Here is an 18,202-nt window from a genome sequence, read left to right as displayed (position 1 = left end):
GATCCAAATTTCGAGTAACCAACAAACACTCGAAAGTAAGTTAACATTCAAAGTTACTTAAATCATTATTTCTGACTATAACTATGTTACAAGTTGTCTAACATAATTGTTTCTTAGTTAAATTGTTGTGATATATGCATATATGTTGGTTGGGTAGAACTATTCAATCAAAGTGTTGTAGTAACATCGAAGCCATTTGTGAGATTGTTTTCTAAAAACTTATTATTAACCCTAAAAATCCCTTCCCATTTCTTATATGAAATTATATTTTTCAAATCAAAGGTAATGCATGTCCATCATTGTGAGGCATAAGGTGAAAGATTGGATATGTGAATGTCTTTTTTCTAATGCATGACTCCAACTCGTTAAGCTCGTTGGGATAAAATTAAGATGACAAAAACTGTGTTTTATGAGGCATAAGGTGGAAGATTGACGATGTGAAGAATGTATTTCTTCCAATAGATGACTTCAACCGTTTCAGCTCATTTTGATATAACTGAGAAGACGATAACAATAAATGTAAAGAAATAATTCCATGTCATTCACACATTCACCATCCTTCGATCTTCATAGTAAGTGGATTTGTCATTCAATTGATGATAGGACTTGAAAGATTAGGAGATGTAGCTAGATTATATATGTAATGTTTGATTTCTGTTGAACCCTGTATGATGAGACATGACATTTTAAGAATGAATCGTTTATTTGGGATCAATATCTTTTTGCATACATGATTTCTCGTTGATAACGAAATCTATTTTTTTCCTTTAATGAGATATTAAGAATCAATTAAACGATTTTTTTTATTAATTTAGTAATATAAGGTCTAAAAATTTTAGATTTAAATAATTATATTCGATACATGTACATTATTAATGATTAATTTTTAAATAGAATTATATTATAATATTTTAATCATTTAATTATTTAACGATAAATGTTTAAATAATTCTGTAAACAAATTCTGGAATCCAATATCTTTTAAGATTAAAAAAATCATTTTAGCCATTAAAATCTTTTTATTTTTTATGTTTAAACAATACTTTTAAATACTATTTATTCATATTTAATGTGCAGCCAAAAACAATGAATAAGCGCGATCGTACGTTGCAGGTTGCAGCGCGTATCCCAAGGGAAGAATATGATAATTCCTTTGATCAGTTTCAGAATTGCAGAATATATTATATTATATTTATATTTTATTTCAAATGATTAAACGCTAATTATTTAAATGTTGAATAATTTATAAATTCTGTATGATTAGTTCTTAATGTGACATGCTGTTTGATATGACTCTGAATCATTTAAAATATATTTCTGTGTTGAATCATTCAGCACTATTTTATTGAATCAGTCGACACTATTTTACTAAATCAAACAACACTAATTTATTCACAGATAAAAAACAACAATTTAAATACTAAAGAGTTCAAATTTACATTAAATGATTCTATTTAACCAAACAACATGCCTTAATCTCTTATGCATAAACACGTACGCCTCTCTGCCTTTTCCTCTCCTTTATTTATATTATTTTTTAATACCTTAATAAATTATATTATATTCCTTACTTGGTATTGTGTAATATTATTTTTTTGCGTCAAATGTACATTTAATATCTCAACTATCACTTTTATTTTGTTTTAGTCATTTAATTATTTGGCTTTCAAAATCATACTTAACGTTACGTTTTGGTTTCATTTCCATCACTCGTTGTTAAAAAAAGTTAAGAAACTATTAACGTGAAATTAGTGGCGGATCCACAACATTAGGCGTCCACACTAAAATTTGAATTTCTTCGGCTAGTTATATTTTTACTGTGGTGCTCACCCTAAAATTTATTCGTAGTGACCAATTCAAAAATTGTGTTGTTAACATATGTGTGCTCACCTGCAAAAAATATTTATGGATCAATATCGTGTGAATTTTTTTATTCTTCAACAATGACGTGACATTTCTTATAGTTACATATTAGTATCACAATTAATTTTTTAATGATAGATGATCAAAATAAAATAAAAATAAACATTGGATACTTTTTGAAAAATAATTAGGTGACCAAAATGGAGTCAAATGGATAAACTACAAATTTAGCACTTAAATTATCACTTTTATTTTATTTTAATACCTAAACCTTTAATTTTTTTCAAAACTTAACATTGAACAAGGTACTAAAATGAACAAAAGTAAATTTTAGGCATGATTTAAAAATATTAAAAGTTTACATACCAAAACATAATAAATTGATAGTTTAAATACTAGATGCATAATTTATCCAGGAAAAAAGTTGAAAATAGGGTTGTAATTTATCATAATTGTTTTGCATGCAAGTAATTATTAAGATATAAAAATTTAATAATAGCATACGTAATAATGCGGTTTGTCCAACAGTCGGCACCGGCTCAACAAGAAACCAGTGAAAATAACGTGCTTTATTTGATAAATGAGCCGTCCGGTTTTTTTTTGTTTGGTCTAAATTCCGGCGTTTTTACCTAAACATCATCTTGAAATGAATTAATTAATTATTAAGCACCGTTTCAAATTTTTTTACAGATCTAATACCTATCCATGTCATTGAAAGCTACAGATTATCATTCACTTCTAATTAGAAGGAATATTATATCGATAAAAAATTTTAAAACAATGTCTAATAAGTAATTAATTCGGTATTTTTTTTTGTTTTAAAACGTCCTAAATTCCTTTTACCCAAAATTTCACATTAGGAAATCTATTTCTTTGACGGCCCCACTTACGTGTTCCTTTTCCTAACTACAATCCACCGTTGAATTTGTCCTCGTGATCCCTTTCCCCTATACTAAACGGACGGTCCAGATCTTTGTCTGCATTTGTCTACTTGATTTTTTCATTACACTCCTTTACCAATTTCCACCATTTTGACCATATTTTTTTTATCACCATACGGATTAAATAATTGTACGATATAACATTAAAATTTTAGAGAGATCGAATTTAAATTTATGAAAATTGAGAGGATTAAATATTTTAATAAAAATACATGTAAAAAATAAAATAAAAATAATTTTAAATTTTAGAAGGATGATTATTTCCACCACCCTCTCGAGATCCATCCTATTTATCGTATTAAATTATAATTAACGATTACATTTTATATTTTGTTATTCGATAATATAATAAACATATAAAATAATACATAAATTTTTAGGAGAGAAAAAAAGAAAGGGATATATTTCTTCGAGAATATGTGACCCTTTCCCTTCTTGAAATAAATTTTAATCTCTTCATTCTCTTCATTATCACAGTTAAGATACATTAATTGTGATTCTTCGTGTGAATTAGGGGGAAAACGGCTAATGATTGACATAATTATTTATTATTATCAATAAAATTATTAATAAATTGTTTTATTTGTTTTATTGTGTATATATACTATTTTGGGTTAATTATGTAATATGTCTAATTTTCTACTTTGTATTTTCTTGAATTGTACATAAAAAATGAAAATTTGGTACTTGAAATACAATTCGGCGACTTGGACTTCAAGTTACCCTTATTTAAGGGCACCTAATCAGCTAACGTTAGTCCATGTCCTTAAGGAAGGGCAAAACTGTGATTTTGGAAAACATGCAACGAGAAGAAAATGGGTACTAGCCGTATTCTTTAATGGCAGAACAGTCAAAAGAGGGTGCCCAAAATTTTGTCCCTTTCCCCTTGTTGTGGAAAATACAATTATACAAACCAGTCGCAAGAAAATTATATTATAGGGTAAAATCAATATTTAGTCATATTATTATCATATTAGTTTCATTTTGATCACTCAATTATTTTTTTCAAAATCATGTCTAACGCTATATTTAATTCCTTTTTAATCACCCATAATTAAAAATAAATAGAATTGTTAAGTTGGAATTTTCTTTGTTTCTCAATGATGACATGATGTAATTTTAGATATATTTCTAAAAGAACATTTAGATGATTAAACACAACCTAAATGATAGTTGGGACTAAATGTATAATTTATCCTATATATAATTATGAAAGGTGCCTTTTTGTGATCATGACGACGTTGGCAGTATTACAGTTCAAGAGAATAAAAAATAAAAAAAAAAAACGTAGGTGCTGTAACAGAGGTCAAAGTAAAACAGTTTGGGTTAGGGGTAATGATTTAACGAGGGAAGTGAATCAGAAACTCGTGATGGTATTTTCATTCTTTTTATTTATGTATCTCTGAAAGTGCTCAGAGTTTATTATTATTGGTTTGGTTTAGGGTATAGAAACAGAACAAAGTCAGCAGCAGGCAAGGTATAATCAGTGTTCCTTAAGGAATTTGCAGCTTCGTCTTTTCATTTTCTCGTGATCTTCCTCTTCTCTCTTTCTTTGGGGTTGTTTTTTGTGGATATATATTTTTACTCCTTGGCTTCTCTGGGGTGTTAAAAATAGCATGAAACCCTGAAGATTGTTTTTTCTTTTTCCTTCAAAGATCGAGTCTTGGTGAAAGGAGACACTTTGGGATTTCAGGGTTTTGTTGAAAGAAGGGATCTTTGGGGTGAAAGAAAAAATGGGTAGTTTTGGGAGGAGTGGTGCAGTGAGGCAGTATAAGATCAAAGGTGCCTCGTTTGAGATGGACACCTGAGCTTCACCAATGTTTCGTTAATGCCATTGAAAGGCTTGGCGGCCACCACAGTAAGCTCATCTTTCATTCTTCTACTTATTCTTCTTTGTGATTGTTCATCTTTTTTTAATGATAATGGCTTCTTTGTATGTTTCTTTAGAAGCTACGCCGAAACTTGTTCTTCAACTGATGGATGTGAAAGGGCTCACCATTTCACACGTGAAAAGCCACCTCAGGTACTTCATCTTCTACCATTTGTTTTTTGTCTTCCTCTTGTCTTCGTGCCCTAAAAATTCCTCTCTTTTTTTCCCTTATTCCCCAGATGTATCGGAGCATGAGAAGTGATCTTGGCAGAGAAGGTAAAAGCTTTCTTCTTGTATGGATTTTCCATTTTATGTGACACTTTCCTCTAATGGCTGTCTTTTTGGTGTTGAAAGTCAAAGAGCTTACTTGCCATGTTTCAGTTCATTTATTATCATCTCTTCCTTTCTTATTCACTTGATACCAAAATAGATGATAACATGAATTAACTTGTTTACTTTGTAAATCTTCTACTATTGGTATGTCTTGAGAAATCTATCTGTTAATTTCTCAATGTTTCCTGCAACAAATTCAACCATAGAAAATGACGGCCCCCTTTTACTTGTTTTTTTTCTTTAAAAAATTTCCCAACATGAATAATGCATGCATGTGAATGACAGATCGGAGTTCAACCCATCAAAGAAGACAGTGTGTAGAGAACCATGATGGATGTGTTGATGAAGTAAATGATCATATGGGGTTTCACTCAGCTTCAAAGACCACTGAAGAACAAGAAGAATCGGATTCTCATCGCTGTTCACTCCGTCGTTCAAAAAGGTCAGTTTTTGTGTTGTCAGACAGTGCAAGAAGCAAACAAAACCTAATTCTTTTTGTTTTATGTCTTGTCTTTCTCTTATTACCTCAGGGCTAGAATGGAGAGCACCAGGAGTACAATCACTGACGAGACAATGTCAATTCCGTACAGCTTTGATGATCATCTTCACACCATGGGAATAAAGCAGCCGCTGCCATTTTCTTTCAGATATTCAGTAGAACAACCTAATTACCATAAGGTAACACTAAACCAAAACCTACATCTCCCCTATCTCACTGCCACTTTTCTTTTTTGCCAGCTTTGAGTGTAATGTTGGTTTTGGTGTCAAACCAGCTAAAATGGACCTAAAATTCTGAAAATTTTAAATTATAATGTATTTTAGATAATTTTTTGTATTTTATATTGAAAATCTTGTGAATGTGCTTACAACAAAGTCTAGTTACATAGTGTGTTTCACTTTGGATGATGCAACAGAACTTTAGGGTACATTAGGCATAAGGGGGATTGAAAAATTGTCTTTTAACTTTTTCACTTTACCTTTTATGGGTTTCACTTGCTTTGATCATAGAAATCAAATGAATTAAACTTGGAATTGGGGATGGGACCAGTGTCCATGAAAAAGTTGTTCTTACATTCTGTGGTCCACTGTGACTCTAGTGAGTAGGGGACCTTTCTGGGGGTTGGCCAGAATGGAGATTCAAAATGAACCTTTAGTGCATTGGACCAGAAGTTTGCTTTTTTGAATTTCATGCTTCTCTTCCCCACCAGTTCCATCTGATTCCTCTGTAGCTTTTCTCCCAACTGTGCCTTTTCACTTGTTCTTAGATACTTTTTTTTAAGTAATTACTGTTATGGTAGTTTTACTACTTATCTGATCCATGTTGTGTTAGAAAATGTTTCCAATATGTGCATGGACTGTGGTCTACTAGGGTACCAACATTTGATGTTACTTAAATGTCTTAGGTTGGCAAGGTAGGAGTAGAACACGAAGACGAACAAGACGGTGAACACGTCAAACTGAACGTAAAGAGATCGTGCATTCAACACGATAAGGAGGAAGAAGAAGAAGGATGTGAATTATCGTTGTCACTGTCGCTGCAACACCTGCCATCGTCACAGAGAAGTAATACATCTTGTACAAGCGAGATGAGCAGCAGCAAGGGGTTCTCGTCATCATCCTACTCTAATTATAAAGACCGCTCCATCCCACGTAGTCTTAACTTAGATCTTTCCATTGCTCTTTGTGGCAACTAATCTTCATTGCTGTCCCCCTAAGCTATAAATATATGAAATTATGAATATTTCGTTTTTGGTTTAGAACTTGAGACTCTGAATTCGACATGAACTTTCATATGATCATATCTTTCAATATGTGAAGAATGAATCCAAGAGAAGAAAAAGAATTCTTCCTCTAGTTCTTTCTTAATTAAGATTATGAAAGGTTATATATTTTTTAATACAATGTGTAATCTATTTAGTTTTTTCTGCTGTTGCAATAATACCCACTTTTTATGTTAAAATTTATTATTTGATAAATGGATTATTATTTATTATATTATTATTTAATATTTAAATAAATAATTAGTAATACAAAATAAATGGAAAACTTGAGGGGCAAATAAAGCTTAAAAGAAGAACAAGAGACCAAATAAGGAAATGAAGAAGGGTGAAAATTTAGGCAACATAGTAAGTATTGGTCAATTTTTTTAAAAAATTTATTCTCTTAAAAAATAATAGAAAATAACTACTTTAATTAATATGATTTTAAATCCAAACTTAATATAAATCAAGTTATACATATTTTAATATTAAAATTTCTTAAATTTAAATTTTAATAAATATTTGAAATACCAAATGATTAATACTTAAAATTATTTAAATATTATGATTTTCAACATTATTAAACATAATCGTCAATATTTTGGTAATATAACAAAATAATTAATAATAATACTAATAATTATTTTGATAAAAATATTACATAATATTATGCTATTTTTATTTGAAAATAAGAAACTTTTTTATGTAACTATTATTAAAATGATAGTGAAGTTATTATGTGTTTTCTTTTTGATAAAAAATATAAGTAAATTATATTAATTAACAATTCATTCAAATCACTACAAATTGAATTATACTAAAATACACATGACTAGAACTGTAAATGAGACGAAACATATCGTGAACTACTTGAGATCGACTCAGTCAAGGCTCGATAAATACTCAGATCGAATGGACTCGACTCAAGTTCTTAACGAACCAAAACGAACTACTTGATACTCGATTCAGAAAGCTCATGAGCAGATCGAAAATATAATATATTAAGATTTTATTTTTTAAAATAAATTATTAATAATATTAACATTTATTAATAATATATTAAGATTTTTTTCCATTTTGAGTATTTTCAAATTGTTCACGAGCTTCAGTTCAGAGTTTCATGTTGAGTCGAGCTCTATTTTAAAGTTTTAAAGTCAAGTCGAACTCAGCAATACTAGAACTCGACTCAACTAGTTTACACCCCTACACATGACATGAGATTTAAACCAAAACCAAATTTGAACAAAACCCACATATTTTCTAAATTAATCAAAATGGTAAACTTTTTATCAAAAAAAATGGTAAACTGAATTTCTCATATCTATTAACCCTAAAGTAAAACAAAATTTCTGGGTAAATCAGTTCGGATTATGCTACCTTGGATTAGCAAATCATAACATAAAAAATAATGTTACAAGTTCCAAACTCCCTAACCAGTGGATGAAGGTTGCAAGCCAACCAGTAGACATGCTTTAACTTCCCTTCTTCCCAATTTTATCCCCAACCAGTGGCTTAATGCAGAGTTTTGGCTTAGTACTAACAAGGTTTAGGGGTAGAGCTGACACGCCAACCACTAGCGATCCGTTGGGCACTCCGGACAGAGGAAGCAACTCTACGAGAATAGATAGCTGAAAGATTTGCTATTGCAGTTAGGCAAACGTCGGGGTAGAAAATTTAAGACCATTTACAAGCTGTATAACATATTTGTACCTCTGGAGATTTCAGATCCACAACTGAATCTGGAACATTGGCTTTAACAGCGGCGGCAACAACGCTGAAGCATTTGTTGCGGTCCAATAATGCAGACATATCAGAATTCTTTGAACCATCTTTTGGAATCTTCAACTGGCTCTCTTCAGTTCCTCTTCTGTTAAATCCAACTGCAAACTAGAGATAAAAACAATGCTTTACACTTGCATAACTTAGTATTAGAAGAAATGTTCCATAAGCCTCTTAGGTAACATACTGCAAGCATAAAAACTAAAAACTAAAGCTCAAACCTTTAGAGGTGATGTTAATTTGTTTCCTTTGTCTTTCACATATTGTTGAACGAGTTTCGACACAACTGCATGCAGCTCCTTCTCACTCAAGGTACATGTAGCTTGGATAGGGAAGATTCGATGACACCAACTGCACCAATGAAATGCCATTTCACCCAAAATTCAGTAAATATGATAGAATACTGAAGTGAAAAAGAAATGTATATGAATGATAATGCAAATATGGAAAAGATATACTAATGAATGTATGTTCTTATTCGATACTATTCACTTCAAGTCCTGAAGCAAGCTTAGAGAGGGCTTAGGAGTCAGCTATCCTAACAATATTCTCAGAAGAGATCTCTTTGTGCCATTGGAAGATGATTCAGATAGATCACAGTTTTGGGAAAAAAGAGACCATGGGAAAGAATTATAAACACGTCTAAAGACGAAAATAAATATAAACTTGAGGATATCTGTAACAAACTTACAGCGGTGACTTTAAACTACCAGATCCCAGATCACAAAAGATCTTTGAGACAACATCAATTGTGTCTAAGGAGTTCTCCACAGGGAGGGTAAGCAGAAGCAAGCCGCTCTTTGTTAGCTTAACTAGTGAAAGAGCAAGCTCTGGTGCTTCACTTTTATCAGTATTTGCAGAGATGGAACTGCCATCTTTTGGAATTCCACCTACCACAATGAGATACTATCAATAAATTTAGAATCCAGGGCCTAAACGAAATTGAACTGAATGTCAAAGTCCCATTTTTTAAGGCCTGGAAAGTACCCACCTGCATCATCAGTGATCTCCGGGCTGTCAACAGTCTTGCTAATAATCTGATCAATTTCTTCAGTACATATTTTCCTTCTCTTAGCATCAACATTTGCATCAGAGGTTTCACCGTTGAAGGGACCAACGTACTGGAAAAATATTCAAACAATTAGCAAGCATTAGTATTGACAATAACAGTACATCTCTCCAATATGCAAAAACCTGTTTCCATGAAACCTCAAAAGAAACAAAGTGCAGATGCAATTTATCCATTAAACTCTCTTTTCTAATAGAGTAACTGAAGAGAAGGAATTCAAAAGTGATATACACTCTACATGATCAAAGGCACCAATTCAGTGTTTTGGCATCGTTGTTTAGAAGCAGAAAACAACACCGCAATCAATTAACGTCATGTAAAAAACAAAATCTATTCATTTTTCAATTATGATTTATTAAGCTTATTTAAACATATGGAAAGTTAAAGCAAACATAGATTCATCACTTAAGTAACCAACACTTAGCTCTCAAAGGGAGAACTTTAATTGATTCATGTTTCTTTCTACTATTGAATACCCAAGCTTTTGTCTTTCTTCTTCTTCTCTCGAATACCATTCAAAGTCCCAGGACATGGTTCAATGAAATCAACAACTAGCAATGTCTTAAATACGAAAGGATGAGACCTTTGAAAGGATAGACATGGCTTCTTTCGTAGCGCTCTTCTCCCTCTCTGCTAACAAGAGAAACGAAAATATCAAAACCCCATTTCCAAATTTAGGGGAAAAAGAGGATACAGAAGAAAATAAGTGAAAGGGACTGGAGAAGTACTGATAGTGCAAGTGATGAGAAAAGCAGAGTGAGAGCGTTGAAGCAAAGAAGAAGGAGCCTTGTAATCGAAGCGAGGGATGCTTATGACTTTGGCGTGTTGCTCCCATGGAGTCATTGAGCTTTCGCCCTCTTCTCCCGCCTTCTTCGATTCCATGTTCTGTTCCTTTCTTTCTTCTTCTTCTTTTTCTTCTTCACCCATTTACTATTGCTCTGAAATATCCCTCTTAAAATTTGAAACCCTACCTTCTCTCAGCCAAATTAGGGGAAGAGGGTTAAAAATAAAGGGTGAGCTGTACATAGGATCAGTTAATTATTGTCCTTTTCTTATTTTACGTATTTAAACCTTATTATTTATATATTTTTATCAATTTAATTATAATTTTAAATTAACTCAATATATTTAATCTTTCAATTACAGATAATATGTGTTATAAATTATGTGTCATGACACATGTCACGACATGAGAGAATTTTTTAAATTTTATTTATATTTAGTTGGAGGGGGTAGAATGCTTCTACCATATTTGACTGAAGGCTTACAACATATGTTATTTATCTTATATTATAAGTAATGCTAAAAAATGAAAATAAAAGTATTAATAAAAGGATTCAAATCTAGATCTATTAGTGATTATAGAATTACTTTAATCGTTTATGTAACACCCCAAATCTTGGATTAGTGGTTTCGAACTAAACCGAGTGTTTAGAATAAGTTCTTTAGTCTTGTGGGAAGCCTTGACTCAAATTAAGTTGGATTGGACTTGAGATGGGCCCAACTTGTGATAAAAAAAAGATATTTTTAAATTGATACCAAAGTTTGAAGGATCAAGGGAGTGATTATTCCATCTTTTGTTTCAAAGGTTGAATATTTTTAATTGAAATGAAGTCACATAGCAGGGCTCCTTTTTTTCTTCACTTTCCTTTATATTCTAGTTATCTACATCTTATTCATTCTCTTTAAGTGGTATAACAAAAAGGTGGTAACTTTGTAGCATTTTAAACCTAGTCTAAAAATCTCCAGTGAGAGAAGTTAGAGAAAGCTCCAAGAGCAAGGAAAAGGAAAAGGAAAAGCTAGCACTTGGTTAAACTTTGGGTGTTTCCATCAACTTAGAATCTAAGGTAACACATTTTTAACTCATCTTTACCACATATTGATCACTAAATGTGTTAGTTTGTTTGCATGAGTTTATGAAGCATGTAAGCACATTCATGATAGATTTCAACTTATGGCCTTTTCAACATGTATATTGCCATATAATGACCCCTCTTAACATATATAAGACTCAAATAACAGTTGGGTACCTTAGTGGGGTTTTAGGGAAAGTTGGATAGCATTTTCGTGCTCAAAACAAAGCATTTTTGGGCTTAGGTATTGGTACTGGATGAAAAGTACTGATATTGTTCTTTAGATATCCTAGAACAGGGGTTTTTTGGCTAGGAGTATCGATACATGTTCATTGGGTATCGATATTATTCGTTGGGTATCGATACTCAAGGGTGGAGTATCGGTACTAGTTTTAGATTTCAAATTTTAGTAGCTTATTTTGGTATCGATACTCAATGGAGTATCAATACTGTGGGAAGAATATCAATACCCTAAGTAGGGGTATCAATACTGGATTAATTTTCAAAATATCAAATATAATTTTGGTACCAATACCCAAGATTGTATGGATGCCCTAGTTTAGAAGTATCAATACTCTATTTAAGGGTATCGATGTTGTCCAGTTCCTCAAATTCCAGTAATTACTTTTGGTATCGGTGCCAAGGGTGACTACTGATATTCAAGGGTCAATATTGATACTAAAGAATTTAGTATCGATACCAGCATACTGTTTTGGGTAAGAAACCCAATTTGATCAAGAGGTTGAACAAAGAGTCTAATAACACCAAAACTTCACTAAATAAAACTACAAGTGAGAACAATTAATGAACATAGTTACAGCTAGAAATAATGCAAATTAAGATGACATGCAACTAGTCATTATGTGATGCTTAGGAAACAACCAGAACACCTGAGTTACTTTAGTTGTATGACAGTCGTCTTGCTTGTTAGAATATCAGATATATCTCAGCTAGTATCAAGGCACTTTAGTCGTTGGATGGGTGCAAATACCCCAAGACTCTCAAGAGTGAGCTAGTCGGGTGTACATTCTGATATAGTTCTAGATCTTACTTCGAATACTCAAGGGTATTATAGGTAGGCTAAAGGGGTGTATGTCCCGAGATGCAAAACCCTTTGACCGCACCATGATGCCTACCTCAACTTTACATGTTTGTATTCTTGTTTGTTCATATATATGCCTACTAGCATGCTCATGTAGTGGATACATGTAGTATAATACAATTATCAGTGTGACATTGAGCTTGTGAGCTCAACATTTGGAATGTGTTTCCATGCACATATTCTTAGAAGATTTCTCAAGGAGCTTATCTCCAGTCAACATTCCGAATTTGCCGAGGCATCAGAGTACATCTTGAGTCTTGTAGAGGGCCTGCATTATTCATAGATCCCATTTGTAGTAAGTCGTAACTCTATTTTGAAGTATTTTACTTATTTTGTTTAGAATGTATTATGGGAGCTTCCCACTTTGACAACTTAAACATTTACAGTTTTTAGTTATGAATTCATGGAGACAAATTTTGAATGAATGTTTCAAATCGTTTTAAAGAAATTTTTTGAGCTAGCCACTTCAGCGGTCCCATGTAAGGTTATAGTAAGCTGGTCTTTGGATCGTGTCAGATTAGGGTGTTACAATTGAAACAAATCTGATTTATTTTATTCCTTGCTAAAATAAAAGATATAAAGGGTGTCGTTGTGATCAAATTCGAGTAAAAATCGGCATAAACTTTAACACGAGTTAACTTAAATCATCTTCGAAAGCTCCTCAACACCTCTAGATCTAATGGAGTCTTTCCATATCTGCAACTCTTCCAAGCTATTATTCACCCTAAGAGCAAAAGTAAGTAATGTAGCACCGATTGTCCCAACACATGATTCAGAAAACACAAACTCTTTGATAGCTCTATTTTTTCCGACAATTAAATTTTTACTGAAGTATCATATACTCACAGATTCGAAATGTATGCCTCATTAAAAACCTTCATACACCTAAATGAAGAAAAGAGTGTACACATTTAAGAGATGACTGAATACAAAGATCCATTTCAACAATAGCAAGACCAACGACAGAACAAAAAAAAGAGACTAGTGGGGGCCATGGCCCCCCAAAAATATTTAAAAACTAAAGGGTAAAATGCACATTTAGTATTTAAACTATTACTTTATTTCATTTTGGTACCTAAACTTTATTTGTTTTCAAAATCATACCAAATGTTAGTCTAGGTTTCAATTTGGTACTTCGTAGTTAAAAACTTAACGGTGATGTTGATTTGTCATCATAAGATCATCATCGTTGAATTTTTTTTAAAAAATGACACATCAACAATTTCTGTTAATTTTTTAACGATAAGGTACCAAATTTAAACCTAAACTAAAAGTTAGGTATGTTTTAAAAACAATAAAGTTTAAGTACTAAAACAAAATAAAAATAACAATTTAAATACTAAACGAGTAGTTTACTAAAAAAATAAAATATATATATTTACATACATAATATATATATATATATATATATATATATATATATATATATATATATATATATATATATAAATTATTAAAATTTAGTTCCTTAAAAATTGTACACCATAAATATTAAATTAATTATCTAAAAATGTATATATTACTTTATAATTACTTTAGAATTAGAAACTACTAAAATCTCATTTATTGGAAGAAATAAATTCAAATTATTAATATATTTTACCCTTATTTAAAGTTTAAGTGGAAATTTTATCCTTACTTAAAGTTTAAGTGGTAATTTTATCTTTGAAATAAATCCAAAAACTAGTAATAATATTTTTATCTTTTAATTATATCATTTTTTTAGTGATATTAATAGTTATAACATTGACGTTTACAATGTTGGCATGAGATTTATTTTACTGACGTAACAATTTACGTGTGAATGATGATGTGAAAGAGTAACTTAATTTATTTTTTAGTCGGGTAATAATAAAACTCAAATTTTCCTTCATTTTTACATCAAATATTAATGACCGCACCACAAGTTTAATCGCTTTTTTATATTTTACCTTATGTTATATAAAAATCTATACGAGAATTAAATATATATGTAACGACCCAAATTCTCGAGTCAACAGTTAGGAGTTGACTCAAGCTAATAAGTAGTAGATTTTAGTGTTTTGGACTTGTTAGATATGCTTTTTGGCGTTGATGGAGAAGAGTTGAAACCTAATGGAAAGGTGATGTTTTTTAATAAGAGAATTAATAGGGAGGACTAAAAGTGTAATATACCCATTGCAAAATTTTATTTGCCCTTTTTTTAAAATTTGGTTGCGTTAGAACAAGCTTTGATGTAAGATTCATTCTCTCCACATCCCAAGCTTCTATTTGATTTTTTTTTTAATTAATAGTTTCTTGAATTGACTCACAACAATGATTACCACCATGCACGAATAGATGGAAATCGTCTATGAAAATTTAAAATTATGATATATTTTATAATTTTTTATGTATTTTTTTATTAAAATTTTACTTTTATTCCTTACAAATTTTATAAATTCGTTTATTCATAAAAAATTAGAATTTTTCTCTCCCTAAAATGAAATTTTACATCCGTCTCTGCGATTAAGTATGTTCGGTAATCGGAGAAACATTTCAAGCCATATGATTTCAAGATGCATACCCTTGTACCAAGCTGACAAGGAAGAAACGAAAACAAGACAAAGTGAGCTAAGATCATCTTTATCTAGGGCTCACTGGTGTTTTTAGCTCTTCTAAACTCCTAATTGTGAGAGTAAACCAATAACTTCTTAAAGGAACCATGTCGCCTGTTTATGTATTAATAAGACAATTAAATGTAATTTCGTGGTTTGTCGGCGACGGAGATTGTTGGTAATTGACGATGTTGGCGAGTGACGACCGATAATGAGAATTTTGACTAGATTTAAAAGTCAAATTAATAGTTTATCTAAAATTTAGAGATTAAATTAGAATTTTATATAAAATTTAAGATCAAATTGATATTTATGTAAATTTTAAGAATTAAATTATAATTTAATTATTTTATTAATGTGCCACGTCAATAAAGTAATAAAAATTAATGAAGGTTATGAATAAAAGTAATAGAAAAATATTTTTTTAAGATCAATAACCAAAATAAAATAGATTGGAAACAAAAAAAATAGATTATCAGTATAATTTATCTTATTTTTAAGGGTAAAGTATTTAAATAGTCCCCAAACTTTTAGGACGTTTGAATTTTGGTCACCCGACTTTTAAAACTTGCAATACAGTCATCAAACTTTTAGTTCATTTTCAGAAAGGTCCCCGACGTTACCTCCCGTTAGTTTTATCTGACGTGGCATTTATCTCTTGTTAACTCCTATTCTTCTTATTCTCACAAACAAAATCTCACATATAAAACCCCACATTTCCATTGCTTCTCTCTTACCCAATAGTTCTTGAATCATTTGAATTCCACTATCTTTGTCCATGTTTTCACCTTCTCGTCGGCTTCGTTTACGATGAAGATGTTGACATTGTCGAGACCTTGAAGAAAGTCATTTAGGTTTTCAAGTCGGTGACGATTTTGATTTCCACGACGAGTAACAACCGTGAAGTCTGGACGAAGGTGAAGCATGCTATGGAACCGTTGGGACTCAAATGTTGAACTTTCGCAATGGATGAGTTCCCTGCTGTTGGTACCGTCGGTTTACAAACATTCACAGTGGTGACTCACCATAAATAACATTGAAAAAATAACAACACCAACGAGAAAGATATATTAAAAGGAAAAAAAAGTGGTGAAGTGTTTTAGTTTAAAGAGGACGAGGAGGAGGAAGAGGAGAAAGAGAAGAAAAAGAAGAAGGAAAATGAGAATGAGGAGAATGAGCATAATGATAAAGAGGAGGGGGAGGAAGAGAAGAAGAAGAAAAAGAAGGATCAACGAGAGATAAGTGTCATGTCAAATAAAACTAACGAGAGATAACATCAAGGACCTTATTGAAAATAAACCTAAAGTTTAATGATTGTAATGTAAGTTTTCAAAGTTTTTGTGACCAAAATATAAGTTTCCTAAAAGTTTGAGGACTATTTATGTACTTTACTCTCTTTTTAAATATAAAAGTAAAAGTTATTGTATAAGTTTTATTTTAAATTCATATCAAATTGATAAAATTTATTATTATAATATATTACTGTCATTATCTATGTTTTAAAATAATAAAACATCAATTAAATATTAAAATATAATTATTAAAATTTTAATTTAATAATCAAAATAAAATCAATCTCGATTAAAAAATTAATTTTCTCGAAAAGACTTTTTAAGGAAAGACGAGAAAATAAAATCCCATTGAGTTTCCTTCTCCAACCAGATTTCTGTTTTGGAGCTTAATGTCACGGACTTAATCGCTCAATAAGCCTCGTGCGGCCTTAGCTCCTTTTCGCCCCTCGCGATAGCTAAGTCAGCCTCACTCGAACTCGTGCTAGAGAAAGGATTGGCAAGGAAACAAAGAAGAAAGGAAAGAACTTAGAGAGAAAGCTTGTTGAATGCTTGAATGCTTACAACTCTTGGATGATTTACAAATGAGGATTCTACACCTATTTATAGCATCCCACCTCCTCAATGGACGGTGGAGATTGATTTGATCCTACGGTAGGGAGAGATTCTCTAGAATTCTCCATTATTTCCTACCTAACATGGAAGACTCTAGAATGCTTCTAGAATATGTACAAGTCTTGAGTGTTCTAGAATAATCTACACTATTCTATCAACCTCCAAGACTAAATGTGGCCCAACATAGCCCAAAGTGTGGGGAAAAGGCCCAATTTCGTGACATTCTCCCCCACCTATTCTGGCGTCGTCCTCGTCGCCTCGTACGCTTTGAGATGTTCTTCGAACTGCCACAAGTCTTCAGCTAGCTCCCATGTTGCCTCAGACTCTGGTAGTCCTTTCCACTTGATTAAATACTCGGTACGCGGTGGGACTCCTCTCTTGCGGACCGTCCTGCTTGTGAGCACCGTTTCCACCTCTTTTTCATAAGACTTGGTTACTACGGGAGGTGCTCGATGCGAATACCCTCGGCTTGGGTCTTCCTTGTCGGCATGATATGGCTTGAGCATACTTACATGGAAGACCGGATGAATCTTAAGTGTACTTGGCAAGTCTAAGCGATAAGACACTTTTCCCACCTTGGCAAGTACTTGGAATGGTCCCTCGTATCTCCGTATTAGTCCTTTGTGAACGCTTCGGAGGGCTTTGAATTGTTGTGGCAAAAGCTTCACAAAGACTAAGTCTCCAACGGAGAACTCTCGATGTCGCCTCTTCTCGTCCGCCCATTTCTTCATCTTCTTTCGTGCTTTCTCCAGACATGCGCGGGCGATGTCGGCGTTCTCCTCCCACGACTTAGCCATCTTGGCGGCCCCGGGACTCTTACCCTCGTCAAGTGGCATTGTCAATGTGTGCGGCGTGAGCGGTTGTTGTCCGGTCGCAAGCTCGAACGGACTCCGGCCTGTGGCTTCACTTCGCTGCAAGTTATAAGAGAATTGGGTGACGTCTAGCAATTTAGCCCAATCTCGCTGGTTAGCACTCACAAAGTGCCGCAGATAACACTCCAACAAGGAGTTCACCCGTTCGGTCTGCCCATCAGTTTGAGGGTGAAAGCTTGTGGAGAAATTTAACTCGATGCCAAGGAGCTTGAACAATTCCGTCCAAAGGCGTCCGGTAAATCGAGGGTCTCGATCACTGATGATGCTCCTTGGTAGGCCC

The 18,202-nt window shown here is 32.4% G+C and overlaps 2 protein-coding genes across 2 annotated transcripts; one reads left to right on the top strand and one right to left on the bottom strand.

Annotated features, from left to right (window-relative positions):
* Positions 1–4,913: 4,913 nt before the first annotated feature.
* On the top strand, positions 4,914–6,715 carry LOC120186075. Its single transcript, XM_039190117.1, has 4 exons — positions 4,914–4,950; positions 5,293–5,449; positions 5,538–5,685; positions 6,411–6,715. Exons 1-4 carry the CDS (start codon positions 4,914–4,916, stop codon positions 6,699–6,701), a joined length of 633 nt encoding a protein of 210 aa, XP_039046048.1. The 3' UTR covers positions 6,702–6,715.
* A 1,471-nt stretch (positions 6,716–8,186) lies between these two features.
* Positions 8,187–10,579, bottom strand: LOC120186074. The gene is made up of 7 exons (XM_039190116.1): positions 10,344–10,579; positions 10,199–10,245; positions 9,538–9,667; positions 9,238–9,436; positions 8,768–8,897; positions 8,478–8,654; positions 8,187–8,395 (listed from the first exon to the last, which is right to left on the bottom strand). The coding sequence occupies exons 1-7, from the start codon at positions 10,540–10,542 to the stop codon at positions 8,240–8,242; spliced, it is 1,038 nt and encodes a 345-aa protein (XP_039046047.1). The 5' UTR covers positions 10,543–10,579; the 3' UTR covers positions 8,187–8,239.
* Between the last annotated feature and the right edge of the window lie 7,623 nt (positions 10,580–18,202).

Source organism: Hibiscus syriacus, unplaced genomic scaffold (genome assembly GCF_006381635.1).
Source record: "Hibiscus syriacus cultivar Baekdansim isolate YM2019G1 unplaced genomic scaffold, ASM638163v2 tig00113184_pilon, whole genome shotgun sequence".
In the NCBI taxonomy this organism is placed as follows: Eukaryota; Viridiplantae; Streptophyta; class Magnoliopsida; order Malvales; family Malvaceae; genus Hibiscus; species Hibiscus syriacus.
Note: the sequence above shows the minus strand (reverse complement) of the source record. Positions and strands in the feature narration are given on the sequence as shown.